The sequence below is a fragment of the Podarcis filfolensis genome (genome assembly GCF_964270895.1).
Source record: "Podarcis filfolensis genome assembly, chromosome: 1".
NCBI classification, from domain to species: Eukaryota; Metazoa; Chordata; class Lepidosauria; order Squamata; family Lacertidae; genus Podarcis; species Podarcis filfolensis.
The window spans coordinates 105,652,180-105,678,905 of record NC_139604.1 but is presented as its reverse complement, the minus strand read 5'-3'; the positions used below and the strand labels follow the sequence as shown (position 1 = coordinate 105,678,905).

Here is a 26,726-nt window from a genome sequence, read left to right as displayed (position 1 = left end):
TCTCCCTGGAGAGGGCATTTAACAAGTGGGGGCCGCCACAGAAGAGGCCAATTCTCAGTGTTGCCACCCTCCAGACCTCGCTGAGGCGGCACATGAAGGGCCTCAGATTATGATTGTAGGGTATGGGTCAGTTCATAAGGGGAGAGATGCTTCTTGAGGTATTGTGGTTCTGAGCCATTTAAGACTTTATAGCTCAAAACTAAGCCCTCCCCCCGAATAAATTTATTGTTTTCAGAATGCGTTGGGCAGTAATAAAAGATTTTGAGAACTTTGTGTCTGATTCACTCCTACAGTCAGTATCTCAGCTTTTTTCTTGCGTTGCTCTTAGAATTGACATGCAATGGCAGACCTTGGTCTCAAATTTCAGCGGTGCCCTGTGTGATGCCAAAATACATACACACACGCCTCTTGCCTGCCATTCTATATCATAGTTGCAGTGTCCCAAGGCTCTGTGCCCAGTGCGACCAAACTGGCTGTGCTCCCCTAAATCCACCTCGGCTTGTTGTGACTGAAGGCCAGCCAACATTTTAAGGCCTACAGGTTCCCCATTCCTGGTATATAACTTCCTGGTGGAAATAGGTTATCATTGCATTCTGTTTTTATGGTGATGAAAGGTACTTTGTGTGTGCTTATTTTTATATGAATAGTATAATAAAACATGTTTTTAATAACCTTGAATACAGTGTCTTCAATAGTGCCCAGTAGTATATGTTAACGAAGAATGGTGTGCAGTGGTGAGGGATAATAATGGAGCACTCAATTCTTTCATGTTTAAGTGAATATTCAGTCCATTGCTCACCATCCATGTAAGAGAAAAAGAATGCATACCTTGGTGATACTTTACTAATAATTATCTGTTTCATATACAAATACCTACACAGGAGTTTCCAAGAATAACCAACGTGTAGATAACAACAACAACAATTTTATTATTTATACCCTGCCCATCTGGCTGGATTTCTCCAGCCACTCTGGGTGGCTTACAGCATATATCGAAACATAATAAAAAAATCAAACATTAAAAACTTCCCGATATAGGGCTGCCTTCTAAAAGTTAGGTGCCGTAGTTATTTTTCTCCTTGACATCTGAAGGGAGGGTTCCACAGAGATACTGTGTTTTTGTGGGCTTTTTGTGTCTGTATATTTTAAGTGTGCATGCAGACTACTAAAAAACCTACGTGAACAACTGTCCTAATATGCAGAGTCCGGAAGCATCTTCAGGGCTAAAAACTCGTGGAACATATTCTGCCAACAGCTGTGGAAACCGCGACAGCACGAAGCTCATTGTGGATGATTCGTGCTGCTCACCCTTTTGTAGTAAATGGGTTTACTTCACACCGGGAATCTTTCGAACGAAGTCACCGGCCAAATGTCCTTTTTATTTCTAGTCACGGGAAATGCCAAAACTAGGTGAAGCGACGCTAGTAAAAACAAACAAACAAAAAAAAAACCCGGCTTAAAACGCCGGAGGGCAGCCGGTGGCCGCGCTTTCCCTTGGCCCGGGATGCAAGCAAGCACCTCGAGGGGGAGACTATCGCTTGTTGCAAAAAGGGGACAGCCCTAAGCGGCATGGGAGGATCCGGCTCAAATCCCCGCGAAGCAACAGCCGCCCCATCATTTTATATAGAGCCGGGACAATAGCGAGCTGCCTTTTGGGGCTCGGCAGGGACGCCGACGGTGTCTTCTGAAATGCAAGCGAGGCGCGCACACGACAGCCCCGCAGCACAGACGCCGCCTCGGAGGCGCTGCTCCCGCCAGCTCCCCGCGTGGCTCTCCCCTCGGCCTCGCGCCTGGTTCGCCAACGGCCTGTCGCGAACCTCCCTGCCGCGAGGCCGCGCCTGGGCTTGAAGTGGTTCCGGGTCGGGAGAAGCCGCCAACATGGAGCGTAGGGGGCCCGCGGGGCCTCCGGGAAGCCGGTGAAGGAAGGCAAGGGGCAGCCCGAGGGGGGGGACGGGACCCTGCTGCTCGCCTGGTTCTGAGGCCGCGAGAGGGGCGCGCGCGTGCGCACTGCCGGAGCCCCGTGGAATCCGCGGCAGCGTCTGAGGCCACAGCAGGAAGCTGCTGCTGCTGCCCACCGTCTCCCTCGCAGCAGCGGGGCCGCGGCTGGCGCTCGAGCCCTGCGGCAGGGAAGCCTCGGCGCCCCTTTCCTCAGCCCCAGGGCAGGCGGGCAGCAGCCATGTCTCTGGGCGAGTACGAGAGGCACTGCGACTCCATCAACTCCGACTTCGACAACGAGTCTTCCGGCAGGAGCGGCCCCCGGCCTGGCCCTGTCCTAGGCGGCGAGCAAGAGGAGCTGCATTATGCCCCCATCCGTGTCCTGGGCCGGGGCGCCTTCGGAGAGGCCACCTTGTACCGCCGGACCGAGGTAAATCTGCGCCCGCCCCGCCGCCTCCGCCTCGCCCCGCCATTCTTTCCCTCCTCCCATCTGCGGGCGCGTTGGCTGAAGAGGCTCCCCTCCTCCCCCGTTGTTTGAATCCCAGCTCTAACCCCGCGAAGGAGGGCAGTATTATTGGGCACGAAATGCTCCTTAGATAGCCACCCCCTCGGGGTTCCCTCCCTCCCTTGTCACTGACATATCCTGCAGATGTTCAAAGACGCCAGAGACCCAGCCAGGAAAGCAAGCAAGCAAGCAAGCAAACTTTGGCCGTGCATCCAAGTAGCGTCTGCGCGAATACTTAGGCTAAAGTGTGAACAATTCTTCAGGGGAGTTGTTCGCAAAGGAAGACACGAGTTAACACTTCGGAAATCACGAAGTTGGAAGGGATCATGGGGGGGGGGCTCATCTAGTCCAACCCCCTGCAATGCAGGGACTCTTTTCCCCAAGGAGGGGCTTGAACCCACAATATTGAGATAAAGAATCTCATGCTGTACCAACTGAGCTATCACAGGAGGGTAAATGACAAAGCAGTTCTTGATTCTGGAAAGTGTGAGAGCCCCTCAGAAGACATATGCCTCTCTGATAGGGGTTGATCAAATCAGGAGGGTGCAAAACCCAGGAGCTTCTGTTGCGTTAATTTGAACTGGGTGCAATTAGGGCTAAACGACACTTGTTGCTAAATGCCTCATTGGAGTTGTGTGATTGATTCTTTAACTGAAAATGTCATCTGGTTAATCTGGATATTCATAAGGAAAGGGGTAAACGCTTTTCTCCTGGCCCATGATCTCAACTAAAATTGAAGCTGTTGTTTGGCGTGGGAGAGATGCTTCCATTGATACCAGTTGTTAATTCCCAGTTCTAATTTGGCACTTGGAAGCTGATGGAATTTGGGTAGCTGAAAATGAAATGTGGCACAAGGATGTAGTGGTGATATTTCCTCTCAAACAGCTTCCTGTACAGGGATAAAAAGAATGACAGGATGGAAGAGGGAGAAGGCAGCTGTAGAGCTGCATCATATTTCTGCAAGGATATGCCAGGCATATCATTTACAGTGCACAGAGGCTGATAACAAAGGATAGTCATAGACAGAAAAAACAAGCACAACTTTTAAGGAAAGTGTCTTACACAAGGTTATAAGTGTCGCACCCATATAGACACTAACCTTTGCAGAGCTGGCGAGTCAGTGGTAGAGTTGCCATGTGTTCTGTTTTTCCAGGACATGTCCTCTTTTTCAGAGGTGAGATTTGAGACAAAATGCATTTATTTGCTTTGAATAGCCATCATAGCATCCTCTTTTTTGCTCTTCAAAATATGGCAACCCTAGTCAGTGCTATATAGATTGTGAAAGGGTACATCTATCATTGGCTTCCTCAGCAAAAAGGCTAACAGGGCCCAGTTAATTTAAAGGACCCGAAGATGTGTAGTTGTGGTTTTTGGAGGTTGAGGTAGAAATGCCCACTTCTGTCACTTTCCAGAATATCAGCCAAACTCTTCCCTTGATATATTTCCATTTTATTAATTGTTATGCATCATTAACAGTGGTAGGTTATTATTTCTTTATTGATTGACGTAATTTATATACCGCCCTTCAAAGATCTCAGGGCAGTTCACCAGCATTTCCTGTGCGGAAAAGGAAACTTGATGGCACAGTTCAGTCTGTGATATATTTTTAATATGGCATTACAGAGAACCTGAAGGCCCCTGATCACAGATTCTGCTATAGCTTCAGGGAGTTAATTGACTGGCAAGATAAAACCATAGAATGATCAGGAATCTGCTTCAAGGATATAATACTAATTACTCCCAAGTTTTTATATCATTTTTAATATAATGTTGTTGCTGGAATATCTGACAACTCCTATGAACTAATCAATTCCTGTTAGCGAATTTAGACAGTGTTTGTGTGGAGTTGTGTATGAAATAACAATAACCTTTCTTCTGAAAAGTTTATGCTATTTGATAATTATTCAAAAGGAAGAGAGTGTTAGTTGTAGATAGCGATTTTTGGCATCAGAAATAAGGAAATGCCCACAGAGAATTTTTCAGACTAAATCTGAAAGTGAATGCAAAAAAGATTGATACCTTGTAAGAAATTAAACGTGCATTTAACTAACTAGATTTTTTGTATTCCAGGATGACTCACTTGTAGTGTGGAAGGAAGTGGATCTTACAAGACTGTCAGAAAAAGAACGGCGTGATGCTTTGAATGAGATTGTTATCCTTGCACTTTTGCAACATGACAACATCATTGCCTATTACAATCACTTCATGGATAACACTACACTTCTGATTGAACTGGAATACTGTAATGGTGAGAACTCTTGTCTTGTAAACAGCAGACATCTCTTCCATCTTAGGTTCTGTGGGGGAAGATGAAATGCAGAATCACTTTGTCTTGTTTATAGATGGCAGGCTTTAGTGACAGTTCTAACACAAACCAGAGTCATCTTGGAGAACTGCCACTTACGTTTTGCAGATACATATTCTAAAATGTATTTGTGGGAAGAAGAAACTTGGGAAGCAGAAATAGCTAAAGGAAAGATGAGGCACTAAATGCTCAATAAATCAGATACAAATCTGCAGAATCTTGCAGGGGAAGCCTGGAAGAGGGCATTCTTTGTGGCAGCCCCTAAGTTATGAAACTCCCTCCCCACAGAGGCGCATCTAGCAACTTCATTATACAGCTTTCAGCAACTAAAAAATACACACCTCTTTGCCTTGGCCTTTGACACCTGAGATGTGCATTTTCAGAACCCACCCTTAAAAAAACAACAAAAGATGATGATTGTATTTTTTAATTATAAGTTCTTAATACTTTTAAACTGCATTTTGGATTGTTGTAACCTGCCTTGGGATGCTTAGGGTAAAGAGCAGGTGATAGTTATAATAATGAAAAAGCTTGGGGAAATGGCAAATTCCTGGAGGATTTCTGGTAAATGCTAATAGAACATTTACAATCGATAGGTAAGCATTTCTCTCTTTTAATTGCAGGGGGAAATCTCTATGATAAGATCCTGCGGCAGAAAGACAAGTTGTTTGAGGAAGAGGTAACTTGAACAAACTGAGAAGTAACAGAACAGAGTTTAGTACTGTTTGATGTGCCACATTTTCCCAGTATTTATTTCATTCTTATTGCTATAGTATTAGCAAATTGCATCACTTGTGCCAGGAAACAATTAGCCTTTTCCTGGTGTTCCAGTCTTGAACAGAACACTTTGATCCTTCGTTGTTGATCACTTAGCAAGAATAAAGATGTTACTTGGGTTTCAGTGGTGTCCAGGTCTTTTGTTCCCTGCCCCCATGGAATGGTATTCTTCTGGGATTGTTCATTAATTTACAAATAATCTTGTAGAATGTTACATTTTATTTGTAAATAAATAAAAAGATTAAGTCTTTTTAAAAATAAAATAGTTAATTAAACAGTTAGTGTAATTTTGAGAACAATTAAAAATAGCATAGAAAAGTGAGCAGCAGAATTGCAGTGAAAAAAGTTCTTTAGTAGCAGAACTGTTCTTCACTGTATGACAAGAGTACAGTTAGGGAGCAAGCCTTGCTTGGGAAGGGAGCTCCAGGGTGTAAACACAACCTTTGTAAAGATCTTACTCCTTTCTCTAATGGTACTCGTCTTAGTAAATGAGAGCATAAAGAACAGGGTTGTGCTTAAGGACCTTGTGGAATGGGAAAGTACACATGGGAGGAGGCAGAGGGGTTGCCATGCCGTGGTAATTAGTTCTGTGATTTCACAGTCTTTATCTTTTTTAGTTTTTTATTTTGGCCTGATATTCAGCCCATATTTCTAAACATGGCTTGTAAGTAGTGCAGTAAGTGTCTATCTGTAGGATTCTTATGCAGAGCAATCCCTGTGCATGTTTACTCAGCATTAAAACCTACTGTGTTCGGTGGTACTTACTGCCAGGTAAGTATATATAGGATTGCAGCCTAACTGTGGTTAGCTATTATTACTAGTTTTCTGTAGGTTCCCCTTGGCTTATTATTAAGAGATTTAAGAATCTGCATGACTACAATTACACAGCAAATCGTAGGATAGCAACTCTAATGTAGAAACTGATTATTCCTGCCAGTATGCTTAGAATTCCAAACTTGCTCTTCCATTCTATATTTTTTTAAAAGGAACAAAAGCATTTACATTCTTCAATATCCTTAATCTAATTTTTAAATTTGGTAAGTAGAATAATACATGCAATTACTGATTTTTATTTATTTATAAATTTGTTAGTCATATTTACAGCAGCTGACAGTGCAATACTTTGCATGTTTATTCAGTAGTAAGTCCCAGTAGTAAGTGTTCAGTTGGGCTTATTCCCTAGTAAGTGCATCTAGAATTAGTGCTCAAAATGATTTAAAGCATTCTAAAAACCATCATATTAAAACAATTAAAAAAGCTAAAACTAAACTCAAAAGCATATAACAAGTGTTTGTAACTGACAGATTCTGGCAGTAGCCTTTACAATTAAACATTTTCATTTGCTGGAATAAACTATATCGTGAAGAGACAAGCACTTGTCATTTTACACCATGGAGACCACGTTATCCTGGAAAGATTATACCTTGAAAAAGATCTCAACACTGAGTTGTTCATATTGGAATAATAAAATTATCTTTCTAAAATAAACTTCCTGCAGTGTTTCCCATGTGAACTCTCTTTCTTTGCAGATGGTAGTGTGGTACCTATTTCAGATTGCATCAGCAGTGAGCTGCATCCACAGGGAAGGAATCCTTCACAGGTAGATGTGATTAATGAAGCTTGGGCTAACTTGTGGCCTAGTGCCTGAAGGTAAAACAGGCTTGAGAGTATTGATAGCCTGCTGCTGCAATTACCATTTTACTGTAGTTAGTTTTTCCCTTGCTGCATTTTTTGAGCATCAGCAGTGGTTCCATTTTAAATGGTCTGTTGTTATTTTTAAATATTTTACTAACAGCATTTTATTTTACTTGGTATTTTATTGTAATTGGTATTTTTATTGTTGTTAACTGCTTAGGGCATTTGATATGATGACAGGGAATAAATATTTATCATAACAAATTGTGGGCGGTATTAAATATGCTTGTTCTATCAGTGAAACTTCCCCAGCTGTCCATGTGAGCCTCCCACATGCTCCCTAAATCTGTGGGTTCCTCCAACCCACTGGAGCAGATTTGGGAGTGCACTGGGTGCATGTGTGGGGCAGGGAGTCCTGTTACGCAAATGGAAATCCTTGTGCTAATGGAACAAGTGCATTGGATGCCATCCTAAAAGTAGAGTAAAGGGAAGCAATCTGATTTGCTTCACTCTTCTTAGCACAGAAATTGGATTTCCTATATTACAGATAATTAAATACCCTAGTGCAGTCTTCCTCAACCTTGGTACCACCAGCTGTTGTAGGGCTACGAAAATCTGTGACATCAGGCGTGGGGAGGAATGAGTTAAATCCTTTCACAGTAACATTAATAAAGGAGGAATAGCAGCATACTGAATCCTACACCTGGTGACTGGAAGAACTACATCACTTTAATGCTTCTTTTTCTAGAGATATAAAGACATTGAATATCTTCCTCACTAAAGCAAATCTTATAAAACTGGGTGACTATGGTTTGGCGAAAAAGCTGAACTCTGAGTACTCGATGGCTGAAACAGTGAGTGTCTGAAACTTTGAAACTAATGCTGTTTGCTTCTTTTCCTACTCCACTTCTGAATTGTCTTGTTAGAAATATAATATATCCTGTTACTTTGTAACCTGCTATTAGCAAATATGTATTCATTCAGATTTGCAAGCCTTCAGTTGGGAAGGGCAGCAGATCCAGCCTCCGTGGAGCATTCTTGTAAGTTACCACTACTGCCTCCTTCTCTTCTGCATGCCCACAGCCATGCAGTCATGCTGTTGCTGCTGCACCTGTTTGTCACCCAGAAGCAGGTGGCGTGGGCATGCAGGCGGTAGGTGTGCAGCAGAGGCAGTGGGAGGGTTGGAGTGGCATTTTCTGTTCTGCCTTTAGTGACAAAACAGTATTGGGCCAGCCCAGAAAGAGAATAGAAGATGTCTTATAATCCAGTAGTTAAGTTTTACTTTGCATGCTGAAGCACAATATAAGCATGTTTGGGAGATGGGTGTTCTTATAAAAAATGACTAGAAATTAGCACTTGCAGGGAAAACAATGAACTGTGTCTGATCCACTGGTATCAAGGAGTTGGACAGACTACCTCTAACATTTTTCCTCTGTTGTGTAGTTGGTAGGAACCCCGTACTACATGTCTCCAGAGCTCTGCCAGGGAGTAAAATACAACTTCAAATCTGATATCTGGGCAGTTGGTTGTGTTGCCTTTGAGCTCCTCACACTGAAAAGAACTTTTGATGCAACAGTAAGTCACACCTATGCTGGTCACTAACACTACATAATTTCCTTTCGTCATTTTTAATGTTCTGTGTGTGCTTAAGAGAGTGAGAGGGAGCCCCCAGTTGTGAAGAATGTGTTACAGTGAGAGCTGTAGGTCAGTTGGGTGTCTCCTGTTCAGGGATGATTATCATGCTTGAAATTGATGGACCCAAATAACAAGTCCATTGATTTAAGTGGTTCTGAATGTGACTTACTTGGATATCACCCAGTAAATTGTCCCTTGCTGATGTTCTGAGTCTTATCTAGAAAGTGTATAGGAGCTGTCTTCTACTGAATCATAAAGTTGCTATATGTAGCTTGGTATTTTCTACACTGCCTGAAAGTGGTTGTCTAGGGTTTCAGGTAGGAGTCTCTTCCAGCCTTACCTGGAGATGCTTGAATTGAATCTAGAACTTTTTGCATGAAAAGCAAATGTTCTGCCACGGAGCTATGTTCCAATAGTACGTAACATCTGAAACAATCAAAGAGAGAGAGGATATAATGCAGATCCACAGGACATCTTCTTAAACAGGTTCTCCAGATGCACTTGAATGATCACACTATTTCCCTTCTAGAATCCCTTGAACCTCTGTGTGAAGATTGTGCAAGGGAACCGAGCAATGGAGGTAGATTCCAGTGTTTATTCTCTGGACCTCATCCACATGGTCCACTCCTGCCTTGATCAGGTTGGTGAGATACAATTTTCTTTCAACTTTGCTGCCTCAGTGACACAACTTCAGAGGAAAGTGGGGTAAATGCCTTGTATTAATTACAAGACTGGATATGTAAGTTTCTGGGCATCCTTGTGTATGGGCTCTGCAGAATGTGTGTTCTTGGCTGCCCAAGATCTGCAGCAGCTTAGAAACTGTTAAAATACCTTTGTATTTGAAGTGAAGAATCTACAGTGGCCTTTAACTTGACACTTTCTGCTAACTTTAATGTTCCGTTGATTCTCTGTGTTTTGGGGAAATGGGTAAAGACCATAAGAATGCGGTTAGTTAATCTGCCCTGAGACTTAATTGTTGAAAAATGATCCCTTTCCTTAGGGAGTGACCTGTCACTCACCTCTTTCAGGATCCTGAGAAGAGGCCGACTGCTGATGAGCTGCTTGAGAGTCCCCTTATCAGCAAGCACAGGAGGTAAAGAGTTGTACATTCCTTGGACATGAACAGGCCATGTTGTTTGGGAGAGAGCTACAGAATCTTGTACAGCCTACTAGTCATGTCAATGCTTCCCACATTCATTCACTTTGGCCATTGACCAATGAGGCACATCTTAGAATCATAGCGTTGGAAGGGACCCTGAGGGCCATCTAGTAGGATTAGGTAGAATTCTTCTGCATGGCATTTAGTGTCTGTTAAGCCTGTTGGAATCCCCTGTCAGAAGTGCTGTAATAATAGATGGTTGCTATTCTTCTTATTGCTTTTTCTTTTCATGGCAGGGAGATGGAAGAGAAAGTTGTGCTGCTTAATGGCCCAAACAAACGACCAAGGTAATGGAGTGTGTGTTGTACAGCGGAATTAAAGGAAATAGGTCCCTAGACGTACTCACCCTTACTTGATTGCTTCACACTTTCAATGTTATCTTTTAGGTAATGCATGAGGCTACCACCTTGCTGAAGCTAAGCGGGTCTGAGTCTGGTCTGCACCTAGATGGGAGACCACCTCCGTACAATGTGTACACTGTCTTGAGTTCCAAAAGGGAAGAAGGCAGCTTCCACTCTTGTTGTAAACTGTGCCCATTCTTCTCTACAGATTTGAATTGGACAGCATCCAACTAAGCAGTTCTGCTAATGCAAGGAGTTAGCTGCGCAGTGGAACTTACCTGCCCACAACTCTTCCTGTTGTGACACTTAAATCTGTTCAGGGGATGCACAAGGAGAAGGTGGGGAAATTCCATTGTGCAGCTAAAAGTCCTTGTGCGCAGCTAGCAGAACTGTTTAGTTGTATGCCACCTATTGACTTGACACCAAACTGCACTTAAAAAATACTGCATTGCTGATATTACTACGTTTTTTTCTCTTTAAGATAAAAGCCATTTGCTGTGGAAGATTATCCTTCATGGAATGCTGTAAATTTGCGTGTAACAAAATGTTGATGTTCTAAACAAAGTTGCTGAAGTGTTTGCATATTTTTTTTCAATTTTTAACTGTGAAGCTTCGCTCATGCTACTGTTTCTGGAAATTCAAAAGCCTTGCTTGAGTCATCAAATTGGATTCTGATCTTTATTTGTATGCAGATTGGAGTAATCTTCTTCAACCTTTGTTTATCTATCCCTAGGTTCCCTACCTTTAAATTCCTAATGCTGTTTATGTGGCTTCTGAACAACACGAGTACCACTAAGGCTTATATAAATGTTTCTGCCTGGAACCTGGGAATTTAATTTTCTTCCAGCTCGTCTTCTATTTCAGGGCTTCTAAAGCTACTCATGCTAAACAGTGATGACTCTTCATAACTCCCCTATTGACCTCATGTTTTACAGAACAAGCACCATGAACGAGGCTCCTATTGCTGTGGTGACATCACGCACGAGTGAAGTATATGTCTGGGGGGGTGGGAAGTCATCCCCTCAGAAGCTGGATGCCATTAAAAGTGGCTGCAGTGCACGACAGGTCTGTGCAGGAAACACCCATTTTGCAGTGGTTACAGTGGAAAAGGAGCTCTATACGTGGGTGGTAAGTGAAGTGTATGAAAAGTACTTTGGAAAGTTGGATAATGTGTGAAGGCAGTGCAGAATGGATCTTGCATGAGTCATATTTAAGGTGTCACATCACTACTGATTGTCAGTACAGTTGGATATTCCTAGTTAATAAGTTGCAAAAAGTTGTAAGAGGTGTTACTCCCCATTCAAGAGTTTATGCTGCTTAAGTTCAAGGTCTAAAACATGTACAGGGTTTTTGTTTGTTTGTTTGTTTTGCCTTCTGAACATGGCAGCAGTTATTTCACCTCCCGGAAAACGCCCCAAAGGTTCAGACAAGTGCAGCAACACCGTATAACATGTGAGAGGCTGTTGCTGAAAGAAAAATAGGGCACTCTCCCCGGTGTGTGCATGAAGGTGTACATGGGTCTCTCAGGATCCCAGCTGAAGTATATATAGTTTGTTACTTGGTTCCTTCGCATCAGACCTGCTAATAATGCTCCTTGGAGTTCCCAGGATGCATCCTTTACCATGCTTCTGCATATTACAGAACATGCAAGGGGGCACCAAATTGCATGGCCAGCTGGGACATGGAGACAAAGCCTCCTATCGGCAGCCTAAGCATGTGGAAAAACTGCAGGGCAAAGCCATTCGCCAAGTGTCTTGTGGAGATGACTTTACTGTCTGCATTACAGGTAAGAGACAGGTAAAATGTACCAGCAGATAAATGGTGTGGAAGAACTCAAATGCTATCCTGTTTTTGTTATATACATTGTAAACCACCCTGTGGTCCCTGGATGAAGGGTGATGCATAAATTTAAAACATAAATAAACAAATAACATATGTATTGGCTGAAAAAGAAAATGACCTTTGCAGCAAGAGAGCATGAAATATTATGGCATAGGTAAATACAGGGAATTGCTGTACTGCTGCACTGGAATTAGTGCAGCTTCCTAAGATCAATATTTATTTCATGTTGCTTTAAACATTTATATATCACCAACATCTATATACAGCATAAAACCAATACAATAAAACACAAACAGATGAGGAAGAAAACATGTTTTACAGTCAAACAAGATTCTGCATGGTAACCTCTGTGATATGCATACACGGTGTAGATATGGGGCACCCTATCATTTAGTGGAAGCAGGGCAGGGCACATTAGTCCAAGCATGTAATTGACCCAACTTTATCTAGATAATGAGATAACATGGTAGTCTGGTTTCCCTGTGTTTGAAGGAGTCAGAATCTCGTATCTTACTCATTTGTCCCTTCCTTTCATGTAGATGAGGGTCAAGCCTTTGCCTTCGGCTCAGACTACTATGGCTGTATAGGTGTTTCCAAGGCATTTGGTTCTGAGGTTTTGGAGCCCAGGCAGCTGACCGTGTTCCTCAGCAACCCGGTGGAGCAGGTTTCTTGTGGAGATAACCATGTGGCTGTGCTGACCCGAAACCGAGAGGTCTACACGTGGGGCTGTGGCGAATATGGTATGTGGCTTTCTGTCTGCAGTCTCTAATACTGGCAGTAGAGACTGAGGCAAAATGCACACAAAAAGAGTCATTCGAAGGAAAAACATGCATGCTCCTTCTCAAGTTTCATTTTATATGGTTGTGAACCACTTAGATGTTTTCTTAAAATCAAATGGTATAATTTTTTGTGTGAAATAAAAATGTAACTACAGTATAATCACAGGCAATTGAGAGGCACTGTTTTGGTAACTGACCGGTGACAGATCCAACTTTTACTGTTATGAAAGACATCAGATTAAATTGGGATCCTTAATTCTGGAAAGATGGATGGTCATATCTATGATGTTGGATCTGTGAACATGAGAAATGAGGCAGCCCTGTTTCCTCAGACTGGACAGTCTGCTTTAAATCTGAAAGTCATTATCTGTAATAGTGTCCTTCAGCCAGGGGCGAAACTAGGCTTTGCTTCACCCAGGTCAAAGACCCAGATTGGCGCGCGCGCGCACACAACCCCACGCATTTGTGTACAAACACACAGGTTTGGAGCCTCAATGGCGCCCCTCTAGATGCTTCACTCGGGGCAAAAACCCCAATCCCCCCCCCTAGCTATGGCACTGCCTTCAGCACTAGGAAATTTCTCATTATTGTCTCTTCTCAATTGCAGGTCGCTTAGGTTTGGATTCAGAAGAGGATCACTGCCTCCCACAGAAGGTAAAACTGACTAGACTTTTGCCATACTTTATGGGCTTCACACAGGTCCACTGTGGCTCTGTTGTGAAGTATGTCCTCTCTTAAGACAGTTTTCTAAAGTTACAATTTCAAGACCACGAATTTGCTACAGTTCAATAATCAGTAGGGATAAGCTGGTGGAAGAAAGTAATTCAAAGATCGCTTCTTATTGCGCCTAAGATTTCAGACTAAAACGGCAGAGTGGAAGAAAAGGAGGACCTTTTCTGCCTCCCCACTTCCAGCTACTCTCTGAAGACTGGAGAAGAGACCCTCTTAAGAAAATTAGGGAGGTGGGCAGGGGAAGGCTAGACCAGGGGTCAGCAACCTGCGGCCCACAGGCTACAAGTGGCCCTTGGGGGTTTTTTAAACGGCCCATGAGCTGCCCACTCGGTGAGTCCCCGTGTGCTGCGCTAAACCGGCGCAGCGCAGAGCAGGGACTCACTTCTGCGGTGCCAGAAATCGTTTCTGCACATGCGCAGACACCAGAAATTGCATCTGCACAGACGCAATCCGGCCCACGGAGCGATCTCCGCGGGAGTGAACCGGCCCAGGCGAGGTAAACCTTGCCGACCCCTGGACTAGACCATGTGAAAAATGAGCATAATATTTTAGTTTCAGTTCATTCATTTACATCTTTGTATTCTTGTTATAAAAGCACCTAGACATTCTGCTGTTGTGTAGGTTTATGGTTCCATTTAGCTCCTAGCTTTCATATCTCAGTTTCTAACTCTGGCACCACTACTGAGGAGGCACCCTGCCTGTTCCCTGTTGCTTCACTTCTTGCAGCAAGGGAACCACCAGAAGGCTCTCGGTGCTGGATCTCCTTTCTACCTAGTCCAGATATTATTATATTTGGTCTTCACTTAGGAACATAGGAGCCTTATCAAACCAGGTTGGAGTATTTGTCCAATTTGCCCAGAATTATTTACTCTTGCTATCAGCAGGTCTCCAAGGTTTTAAGCAGAGGTCTTTCATGTCACCTGCTACTTCATCCTTTTTTAAAAGTGAAGGTTCTAAGGATTGCATTGGGACTTTGTTCATACAAAGCATCTACTCTGCTATTGAACTAAAATTTCTCTTACTTGTTGACTCTGCATTATTCTGTTGCAAGGATGTATCATGTTTCTCCTCTCTAGGTAGAAATTCAGAAGACTTCCAATATTGTTTCAGTCCAGTGCGGCAGTGATGGAACCTTCCTACTCACACAGGCAGGCAAGGTTTTGGCTTGCGGTCTGAATGAGTTCAACAAACTGGGCCTGAACCAATGCACTTCAGGGATCATTAATCACGACGTGAGTAGTAATTTTCAAATTGCGTGGGAAATAAAGTTCTGGAAGTAGCAAACACGTATCTATTAATAAAAATGAATTTATTTTCAATAATCATTAATAAATGAAACATAACATATTTATTGAGTACTAGGTTGGAGCCATAGAAGGAAAAGAAAAACTAATGTGATATACCATGCTTGGCAGTAGGCTGCTTTCAGTTTTGTGTGGTACATTCAGCTACAGGTTGGGTGTATTTGAGCAGTCTGTACAAGAAAATAGAATTTGATCTAGGCAAAAATTGTTTGCTTTGGAAGGACTTGTATGATACTATGGCTTAGTGATGCACCACATGGATAGATTTGTTGGACCGTCTGCTCTCTTCCCTTAGGCTTACCAAGAAATTCCATACACCACCTGCTTCACTTTGGCCAAGAAACTCTCCTTCTACAAAGTTCGCACCATTGCCCCAGGAAAGACACACACAGCTGCCATAGATGGTGAGATCTAATCCCATTGTAATTGTATTTTATTCTTACAAAATAAAATCTGTAAAATACCGTATTTTTCGTTCTATAGGGCACACCGGCCCATAGGACGCACCTCGTTTTTGGCGGGGGGGAAATGAATAAAAAAAAATTATTTCCCCCCCAGCCGCGGCTGCCGCCCCAAGCCTTGCACACGCCTGCCTGAAGCACGGGGCACCCTCCGGAGGGCTCCTCCGCGTGCTTCAGGCTGCAGGCTGCGTAAGGCTTGCAGACACTCACCTGAAGCACAGGGAGCCCTCCGGAGGGCTCCGCCTGCTTCGGACGGCAGGCTGCCGCCCCAAGCCTCGCGCGCCCGGCGGGAGCTCCTGCCGGGCGCGCAAGGCTTGCAGACACTCGCCCAAAGCACGGGGAGCCCTCCGGAGGGCTCCGCGTGCTTCGGGCTGCAGGCTGCCGCCCCAAGCCTTGTGCGCCGGGCGGGACCTCCCGCCGGCCACGCAAGGCTTGCAGACACTCGCCCGAAGCACGGGGAGCTCTCCGGAGGGCTCCCTGTGCTTCGGGCAACAGGCTGCCGCCTCAAGCCTCGCGCGCTAGGCGGGACCTCCCGCCGGCCGCGCAAGGCTTGCGGACGCTCGCCGGGGCTGCAGGCTGCTGCCCGCAAGCCTTGTGAGCCCACGGGAACTCTCGCTGGGCTTGCAAGGCTTGCGGATAACTTCCTGAAGCCTGGAGAGTGAGAGGGGTCGGTGCGCACCGATGCCTCTCGCTCTCCAGGCTTCAGCGAAAGCCTGCATTCACCCCATAGGACGCACACACATTTCCCCTTCATTTTTGGAGGGGGAAAAGTGCGTCCTATGGGGCGAAAAATATGGTACTTGGGGTGGGGGGGTGCTTAATGGCCCAAACAAATGACGAGGGTAATGGATTGAGTGTTGAAGAGTGGAATTAAAGTATGTTTCTACATCAGAATCTGTTCATCACATCCCTCGCGAACATAGATCCGTTTGCGACTGGAAAACATTGTAAATTAATAAAACAGACTTGTTAAAATTAGTGCACCCTTGCATTTAGCACTGTATTTTAAATCTGCTGTTTCAAAATTTAAGCTCTGCAAACTATTCGAGGTTTATTGAACAGGACCAATGCTGACTTTGAAATTAGTTTCTGTTCCACATTAGTAAAAAAATCTGAAACCTGAGAATTACCAGTGATGTAGCAAACCCAACTATCAGATAAAGAGGAAGCCTGTCTGGTTCTCCAGTAGAGCTTAGCCATGGATGTGGTATCCACAATGAGCCTTGTTCTTCTTTTCTTTCAGAACGGGGTCGTTTGCTTACCTTTGGCTCCAACAAGTGTGGGCAGCTGGGTGTTGGAGACTATAAGAAACGTCTGGGTATTAATCTGCTAGGAGGACCTCTTGGGGGGAAGCAGGTCATCAGGGTTTCCTGTGGTGATGAGTTCACTATAGCTGCTACTGATGGTGAGTGTTGGTGCCGGTGAGTTGGCCATGATTTTTTGTAAGCAGCATCTACAGAGGGCCAAGGGTGGCTACCTACAGTATTGGATGAGAATAACATCCCGACTGATTTGCATTAGAGGAGAGGAACTTTGCTGTCTAGCAATAATGGTAGTAAAGCAACACAAAACATAATGTTCCTGCAGGAGTGCCATATGCTGGTGGTTGGGAACCTCTGGCCTAAGTAGGCCTGCCAGACCTCTCCCATTTGGCTTGCCAAACTGTTTTGTGCAAGCTACACGCACCTGTCAAACATCCGATGACCTGTGATGTCAGGCGTGAGGCAGTAAAAGGAATATCTAATCTTCATTCTAAGCACTACAGCACTAAGATTGGAGATAAGCCCTCTGGCTATTCATTGACAATAAAAGGCAGTCTTTCCCTTTACTGCCACTGTAATTCTGGGGTGAGGGTAGAAATGCTGCCTTCTGTCTTTTACTGTTAAGAGATAGCTCTGCCTGATCTTTATCTTCATATCTTCGTGCGAAACAACATATATCCAAGATTGGAGATAAACCATCTGTCTGCTCTTTCTCTAAAGAACAAGTAGAGAGCCTGTCTCCAACCTTAGTGCTGTGGTGCTTAGCACTAATAAAGGGTGATAAAATCCCTAATCGTCTGTTAAATTAAGGCAGAGGGATCTTTCCAGCCACCCCTTCCAAGAACTGGAGTGGAGATAGTTAGAAATGCATGCATGATGCGTACCTGGCGTGAGAGTGCATGTATGAGTACAGTGGTACCTCTGGTTACGTATTTAATACGTTCCGGAGGTCTGTTCTTAACCTGAAACTGTTCTTAACCTGAGGTACCATTTTAGCTAATGGGGCCTCCTGCTGCTGCCGCCGCGCGATTTCTGTTCTCATCCTGAAGCAAAGTTCTTAACCTGAGGTACTATTTCTGGGTTAGCAGAGTCTGTGACCTGAATCGTATGTAACCTGAAGCGTATGTAACCCGAGGTACCACTGTATATTACTGCATGTATGTATATGCATGTGAGAAGTTGAGAGGTGTCTGGTGTATGTGTTTCAATGGGGGATTAGAGGTACATGCATTTGTCTTTTCTGAGGAGTTCTTCCACCCAGTGGCATAGCGTGGGGGGTGCAGGGGGGGCCGGCCGCACCGGGCGGAACATCTGGGGGTTAGGGTTGGGGGGCGCAAATCCACGGGTTAGGGGGCGCAAATCCATGGGTTAGGGGGCGCAAATTACTTGCCTTGCCCCGGGTGCTGACAACCCACGCTACGCCACTGCTTCCACCCACCCACCATTCTGGCCCCTCGCGGAAAATAGGTTCTCAACCCCTGTCTCCTAGTGTTCTTCTAGACTGCATTATTAAAATTTCAACTAAAGGTGAGCCATTTGAGTGGAATGAAATGCAGCTGTATAGGAATCCTTGGAAGGCAGTTTGGAGTGTTTGACTTGAGACTAATAAGACTTTTCTCTTCCCCAGATAACCATATCTTTGCCTGGGGTAATGGTGGAAATGGCCGTCTAGCAATGACACCAACAGAAAGGGCTCATAGTTCTGATATTTGTACATCATGGCCTCGACCCATTTTTGGTTCCCTGCATTATGTCCCAGATTTATCTTGCCGTGGCTGGCACACCATCATAATTGTTGGTGAGTATTAAAAAGTTGGGAAACAGGAGCCTATTCAGGAATACTTGTCTTCTCGAATCGTAAGGGAAATGTAAAATGTAACAAGTTCACTGGAAGAGTAGATGATAACCTTTCTAAGGAAATAGGTCAGCATGTTTTTGGAACCTTCATCTGAGAAAATTTTCCTACTTTCTCTCCAGAAAAAGTTATAAATTCTAAAACCATCCTCCGCTCCAGTAGCAGTGGCCTCTCAATTGGGACTGGTAAGTAATCAGGCTTTTAATAATAGGCCAAAGCTGGGAAAACACCAACTAGGCTTTAGGAAGGAGGTGGGAGGACTCTAGGACCCTGTCAGAGCCCTCTTACCTCTTTCCCCAAGCCCAGTGCCTTGCTTATCTGGCTTTGGGAAGGCAGCATGAGGGCTGGGCGGGGTGTGGGTGTGGGTGTGATGTTGCCAAGAGCCACCAGAGAGGCCTCAATGGCTGCATGTGGCTCTCAGGCCATCTTGCCTGCTGCTTGATGGACCAAATGGGCCGACTCAGTGTACCTTCATTCCTATCTGAAAACCTCATCTTGACCTAGCCCATCCGTTTCTTTTTTAAAACTCCTCAGGTAGATTATTCTACTTTTGTAGCTTATTCTTTCCCCCCCATTTCATACATCGGAGAGCACAAAGGTTCTTTTCCTTGACTAACCTGGTTCGGCCCACCTGGTTGAATCAGTAGATGGGAGAACTAGTCTAAGAAGATGGATAAGTGGTATTGCCAGAAAAGAAAAAGATGGTGAAAGTTAAAGTTGGGGAAGAGGCACAGGGTTGTTAAATTAAGTCTCTTCCTATTACATTTGAAATAATAATGGTTTGTAGACAAATGTCTGATAATATATAGTAGGTTTATCTATCACAAAAATCTAAGGGGTCTGCATTTCCAGAAAGTGGTAACTTTTGGCTCAGCGTAAGCTACTGTAAGTCTCCAGTGAATTAGTTTCTTTCCCCCTCCACGCCGCCCACAACCGGTGTATGGACATTAGTATAATTTATTACAATTGCCCAAAATTGTGTGTCTAGTAAAAAATAATTCCAAACCTTTTGGGGTATATGTGTGTATGTTCTGAATGTGCCCAGGATCCTATGTGAGCTGATGTACCTGAGTCTCATATGTTGTTTACTGTTGGATTATCTTCTCTTTGCATCACCATTCTGAGGTCTGACAAGACCTGCATTCCCAAGGCTGAAAATGCTCCTGAGCGAACAAGGGAAATATTTAAGGATTTTAATACTCTACCCATTTCTGCTAGTGGCCCAAAGCTCTACAGCTGAAGGAGGAGAAGAGGAGGAAAGCGAGCGGGACTCTGAGACCCCTGACCCCAGCAGAGGTTTCCGAGGAACCATGGAAGCAGACCATGGGATGGGGGATCGGATTAGTGCAACAGAAGCAGTTGCAGACAGCAGTTCTGCCAGTAGCTCCTGCCCTAGCTGGTTACGCAAGGTAACAATTTCTATCTCACCTAAAGCAAAGTGGGTACAGGAAAACTGAATAGCATTTTTCCAATAAAGGTGGAGAATTTTTGGGTGAGAGGTTTCTCCTTGAAGTTTAGTTGAATTTTGGAATCATAGAACTTCAGAATCATAGAATTGTAGAGTTGGAAGGGACCCTAAGGATAATCTAGTTCATGCCCCTGCGGTGTAGGAATCGCAACTAAAGAGTCCCTGATAGGTGCCCATCCAACCTCTGTTTTAAAATCTCCAGTGAAGGAGAGTCTCCCACTTTCTGAAGTCGTCTGCTCCTTTTTCAAATAGCTCTTACTGTCAGAAAGTTCTTCCGAATGTTCTTTTCTTGGCAAATCATAAAAACACCATGGTAAATTTTGCCTCTGTTCCGGAATCACTTCTAAGGGCGTAGTTTGAAAAGCTTTGTAGGTGGGGCTTTTCAGGTAACAGACTCACTTCAGAAGAAGGAAGAGAAACCTTGATTAGAAGGATGATCGGTTTTGAATTCCAAACCCATAATTTTACGATGTATACCACTTGGAGTGTTTTGTGATTTAGCAGTGAATAAATATTTCTAATTAAAACAAATAAACAAGAAATGGGCTCAGAAATCCAGATTCAAAGCTTGAGAGATTAAGATTAAAGTAGAAACCATTTTAAACTGTCTTTGGCATTTTGTTTATATTTTCCTTTTCATGATGTGCTTTTTTATCATTTTGTTTGTAAATGCCCTGAAAGCTGATGTTGAAAGTTGATATAAAATTCCTTTTTCCCATTCTGATTAGCTTCTAGTAAAAATAACTGAGCTGAAGCAAGTTAAAGCTACAATATATCCCATCTAGCCTTTTGTATCAATGAGATCTCTTTTTATCCAGTGCCTGTTCTTCTATACCTCATGTTATGTTTGCTTCACATTGCGGCTTTTCAGGTTACGAACGCAGCAAACCTGGAAGTGTTTACTTCGGGGTTCGCCGTGCGCGCATGCGCAGAAGCGACCTGCATGCTTTGCGCATGCACAGAAGCGCTCTTGCGCTTTGCGCATGCGCAGTAGCGGCACTCTACTCACTGACTTTTTGGGGGTGTGAAAGACACCCTGAAACGGGTCACATTTGTAAGTAGAGGTACCACTGTATAGTCGTGCCTCGGAAGTTGAACACCTTGCAAGATTAACGTTTTGGCTCCCAAACACCGTAAACCAATTGTTCCGGGTTCCTTGGAACCTGAATGTCCGCCGTTCCTGCAGCCAATTGAAAGCCACGCCTTGGTTCCCGAATGTATTGGAAGTCGAACGGACATCCAAAACTGATTCTGTTTGACTTCAGAGGTACGACTATAATGCTAAAAAAGGTTCTGAAGCAGTTAAAAACATAACCATTTCAGATAATTTTCCTTAGTTTATAGATAAGTACCAAAACCCTAAAAAGCGACATAGAAACAAGAAAATAGTTTTGTAGGACTGCACAGATTAGTTCATAATGTGTAGGATACATTTTGTTGACCTCCCTTGTAAAATTGAACAGCAGGATAAGTAAGTGAAATGCAAGTAAAAGTGGCAGAGCCTAAAATTTAATATCAGCCCGTCATTGCTGCAATACCAAAGTCTTTCTTTCACAGATAAATCCACACGTATCAGAGCATGGTTTGCCATTGTTGGACAGCAGTCTATTGTAAGTGCCAATGAAACAAACATTATGAAATTTGGCAGTCATTTGCATCCTGACACTGAACAAAGCTTATCCACTGAATCATCCCAAAGAAAATATTATTGGGGCAGAAACCCAAACTATCAAGATTCTGCCTCAAATAGGCAGGTATAGCTCATCAGTTCTGCCACTTCTATTGAATTCAGTCTGTCACTAAGAATAGAAGGATACATATTGCAAGAACACATAATTTCTCTCTGTTACATTCAATGACACATGCTATATTTTGGTGGAATAGCACGAAGACAAGTAGAACAGAAAGGAGACAGGCTCCAGTGTTTACTGGAATAAGATGTTCATTTAGCTCAATGTGTTCCAGAGAAAAAACTCCTTTGTCAGAAGCTATAAGCAAAGATAAATATAAGAATAAAGGACGTTGTTATTGCATCATAAAATCACAAAACCTTGTAAAAATTAAAAATACATAAATTCAGAAAATCTAAAGATATAAATCAAAAAATCGTTACACTCTTAACAAAGTTTGGAAACATGTGAACTGTGCATTGGTAAATCTTAATAAACCTCCACATGTTTGACTCTTAGAGCCATTAACTGCAGTGTGAATCACACTGTGGCTATTTTCTAAACAGAAAGAGAATGCCACCTGTGTTCCTTTTTTATATTCCTCAGATTGCAGCAAAGGTAGATAAGAAAGTGAAGAAAATCTGACATTGTTCTCTCTCTCTCTCTCTCTCTCTCTCTCTCTCTCTCTCTCTCTCTCTGTATGTGTGTAACCAGGAGCTGGAGAATGCAGAGTTCATCCCCATGCCTGAAAACCCCTCTCTTGTGAGCCTAGCCTCTTCAGAATCTGACAAAGAAACTCTTCCCTACAATGAGCTTAAGGGGCTGCACTTGGCTTCACCCACACATGTTGATAACAAGTCTGAAGCAGGATCTTGGGTAATGTAAATTGCTAAACATATGGAACTCTTCAAGACAGTTTGAGGCTGATGGTAGAAATAGGATGCAAGGATAATAATTCAGACTGGTATAAATACAGACTTTACATGGGAAAGAGAGATAGTACATAGGAGAGGATGTAGTCTTTTCATTTCTGAATAGTGAATAACAGTGAGAAATTAATCCCAGCAGCAATTGATTTAGCAAGGAGACAGATTGCTGAGAATTAAACTGATGCTGTTTAAGGGCTTCATAATTTAATTTACCTTGCCCTAAGGAGCACCTTTGGTAAGGCACTTTTTTACCCTTCATTTCAAGAAATCAGATTATGGTTGAGGAGGAGAATTAAAGAAAGAAAACATCTCAAGAAACAGGTACAGCTGTGGGAAAGGATGTAGTCTTAACCTACCCAGTCTCAAAATAGAGTGCATATGACATTTGCAGCTACAGATTTGACAATGATTTCTCTAGGAGCTAATATTTCAGTACATCACTTATTCAAGAATTCTGCTTCCATTATTTAGTATTAAATTCTCAGTACTTTTGCTCTCATCTTCTACCCATGGCTTGCTGCAAGTATAGGCTTTGAAAATTTTCCACATTGTACATAGATATACAGGGTGAGTCGTTTAAAAGAGAGCCTGTGGATACAGAGTACACATGTTCCACGGGGCCTCTTTTAAAAGACTCACCCTGTATATGTACATACAAACAAGCTCATTCCCGAATCTCCTGTCTTTCTTGTGCAGCGGCAACCCTTGGATTCAGCAGAGCCCTGTAGTGGGCAGAAGACATTTGGGGTACCAACTGCATGCAAATGCAGTTTGCTGCAGACTGAAGTGGAACGTCTGCATGGCTTAATATCAAAGTGTTTGGCTGACCAGCAGATGCTGCAGCAACAAACCAACCGTCTCAGTGCCCAGCTCCAGAGTCTCTCCAGGAGGACAGAAGGGTCACAGCAGGTAAGGTTTCCATTGTGAGAAGGATGACATATTAAATGCTGGAGTAATTCCTAATGTTCCTGTAGTTCTGTGGAATTGGTGCTGAGATCTAGATTAAGAGAAGTTAGGCTGTAGCAGCCAGTTGATAAAGTTGGATGCAAGCTAACAGAGATGCAGAACGTGTGGCTTATACTGCAGTAATCTAGTAGCTTCAGACAACCTTGGGCTTGTTGGATTTGTGGTTAGGAATTGTTGACTGTAATATAGTGATGACTGTTTTGTTGGAAGGCTGGAGGATGCCTGACTCTACATTTACCAGCAGCATTTGGGGATGCTAGTGTTGGCTTAACCTAGAAACAAATGGGGTCTCTCTTACATCACTCCACTTTTATTTCTCTTCCCCTGCCTGAAGACCCCTGGAGGCTGATAATGGGGGGAAAGTTGATTATTAAAACATACTTGTTTTTCCTTTCAGTTGGTCATCCCATGTCTGGAGTGTAACTTGAGCTCTGTTAGCTAATAGTAGAGGCAGACTGCCCCCCATAAATATGTTCCAGATTAGCAGGTCTCTGGGAAGCAGCAGATTTTTTAATAACACTTCCTTGGCAGTCTGAGCAGATGGTTGTTCGACTCTAAACCTCACTATTCTATTCTTTGTACATGTGTGTGATAACCGAATGCAGCAGACACGGTTTAACTGAACAGCCAAGTGACAGAGTTCATGTGCAATATATAATGTGTTTCTTTATTCTATCAGGAGTAATTTTTGTTTGTTTGTCTGGGCAGCTTGAGGCTCATTCCAAAGCCACACAAACATCCAAGGAAGAGATGGAAGCAGATCCAAAGCCTGACTTGGATTCTGACTCCTGGTGTCTCCTGGGAACTGACTCATGCCGCTTCAGCCTGTAGTCTTTTAAGTTCACTGGAATCTATCCAATTTCACAGCACACTAACTTGAATGAAGAGAGCAGGTTTCCTGGCTTCAGGTCCTTTGTGAACAAGAAGGTCAGGGTCTTCACAGCGTCCATGTATGCAAGAGGGGAAGCTCCTCCCTAAGCTATGAACCTAGGAGGACATTTAGAGAAAGGCAGAGCCCAAAGTTCAAGCCAGGGTCTGTTCAGACATCAGCAGCCTGCCCTCTCTATAAATACATTATCTCAGTCTGCCCTTGAGGTCAGGTAGCCACACCGCAGGAATGGCTCCAATAGCATGTCCTTAATCCCCCCCCCCCAACTTTGCAAAGGCAGTATTGAGCCCTGACACATCATCTTCTGGCGACTGAAAAAGGAAAGAAAATGTATACCAACAATAACAGTCAAACTGTCATGCTCCAGGTTGCTTTCAACCTAAAGTCAAAGGGCAGGACATCAGCTTTGTAGGAGGGGAAGCACTGGAAAAATACTACTCTGAAAGTGGAAACAGAGAAAATCTGTCTTTCACTGCAGATGCATTTCTGGTTATATTTCCTCCAATCTGTACAGAAGGTGTTTTTAACTTTTAACTGAAGGGATGTTAGGGAGAGGATCTCTGTCACCCTTTTCTTAGCACTTCTAGGTACGGTTCTGATACATATTTTTTTTTAAATGGCTGTATTTTCCAGTTATCTAAGGAGTCTGTAGTTCTAGAGTTCACAACAATTATTTTTCAAGCCAGCCAAGGACTACGTGAAATTGAAATTGGACACACAACTTATTTGCTTCTTCTTTTCATCTTAGTTTGAGTACTGGAGTGAGTTGTTGAAAGCCTCTTGGCTTTGCGCCCCTTCTGCAAATCAGTATTTTCATTTCCTGTCTAATGCTTGATGAAGCTGGAAGAAAGCAGTGTCAGCTTTAATAATTTATCCAAATAAATTACTTAGAACTATAGACTTGGTAGAGTTGGAAGGGACCATGAGGGTCATCTTGTCCAACCCACAACCTTGAGATTGTCTCATGCTCTACCAACTGAGCTATCTTGGCTTGTAATAGACTAACATATACCAATTCAAAGCTTTCTAGTTTAATCAGTTCTAAACTGTATATAAGGGAACTCTGAAGATAGAGTTTCTGCTTTTCACCTTAAAGATGAAATTGATACTTTCGCTAAATGGTGTAATTGGCATAATAGTGATTCCTGGGAGCCACTTCTGCATACTCCCCACCCTGGAGTGGAATTCCCACTGTTCCTTATTTAAGGAAATAATACCCTAATCTAACTTTTGTGAACAGTTGCTGTATCTATTTTGTGTCCCTTATCTTTTATTTGCTAGTCATAGATGGAGTTTACAATCTTCCATTCACTTGTCTCTAATATCCCCTTATGCACTTTTCTCTTCTAGAACTATTATCAGACTGATAAACATTTTCTGGCTGGAAACAGGTGCTAGAGTATCCTACCCTAATAGTTCCATTGTTGAGGAGTTACCTGGTTCTTCTCCAAATACTGTCTTGGAACTGACTTAGATACCATTTTTTCTTCTGTTCATCCCCAAGAATAGTGTTGGTATGCCTTTCCTTACTGTTGGTGGAGGAAGGAGAAGAGCTTGAATATAAAATACCAAATGAACCGTAGGTTATTGTGTTATTTGATCGATAATCTTGTCTCCAAAAGTATTGGAGCAGTTTTATTATTTTTATATGAGAATGCTGTTGCGGCTGTAGAGACTGTCCTGTTATAAAGTAGGAACTAAGAGAGAATGAACTCTTGGATATTGCTGAACTCAAGGAATTGCTGAGCAAATGGGAGTTGCTCCGTGTTACATGTTTGGTAAGTGAAATGCACAGACAATTTCCCCCTTGGATCTTGTGGAGTACTAGATACTATAATGAGGATGATCTGTGCTCCACAGCAATATATGTATGTGCCTTAGGATTCACGCTGTTCAAGCTGTGCCTGTTACAGACCATAATATATGCACCAACCCTGCTATGCAACCAAAGAAGCAGTTTAAACACATATCTTGCCCTAGGCTAGAGGGCAAATGGGCCAGGTGTGCCTTTGAGCAGTTTCAGACCCATTTCTTTCAGCAGTGCTAGCTCTGTAGATGTCAGTCTCTTGCTAGCATTGCTGTTAATTTGTTATAATGGAATGTGAAACATGCCTGCACTGACACTCTAGTTGAAAACTAGTTTGTCATTATCTATTTTTTGAAAGGTTCAATGGTGGAATGGTTTGACGTTTTCTGTTTAAATAAATGTTGACACTCATTTGCCTCGTGTGTTCTGAATTCTTCTAATAGAAATGAGATAATGTATGCTTACTTGTA

General features: G+C 43.3%; 1 protein-coding gene across 1 annotated transcript; it reads left to right on the top strand.

Annotated features, from left to right (window-relative positions):
• Positions 1-1,062: 1,062 nt before the first annotated feature.
• NEK9 (NIMA related kinase 9) lies at positions 1,063-26,667 on the top strand. Its single transcript, XM_083611858.1, has 22 exons — positions 1,063-2,365; positions 4,511-4,688; positions 5,369-5,424; positions 7,052-7,122; positions 7,906-8,011; positions 8,601-8,732; positions 9,322-9,432; positions 9,821-9,885; positions 10,188-10,238; positions 11,228-11,420; positions 11,934-12,078; positions 12,674-12,874; positions 13,521-13,567; positions 14,722-14,877; positions 15,245-15,353; positions 16,654-16,815; positions 18,300-18,470; positions 18,650-18,712; positions 19,746-19,936; positions 22,380-22,541; positions 23,291-23,503; positions 24,269-26,667. Exons 1-22 carry the CDS (start codon positions 2,177-2,179, stop codon positions 24,389-24,391), a joined length of 2,895 nt encoding a protein of 964 aa, XP_083467984.1. The 5' UTR covers positions 1,063-2,176; the 3' UTR covers positions 24,392-26,667.
• Positions 26,668-26,726: the final 59 nt, after the last annotated feature.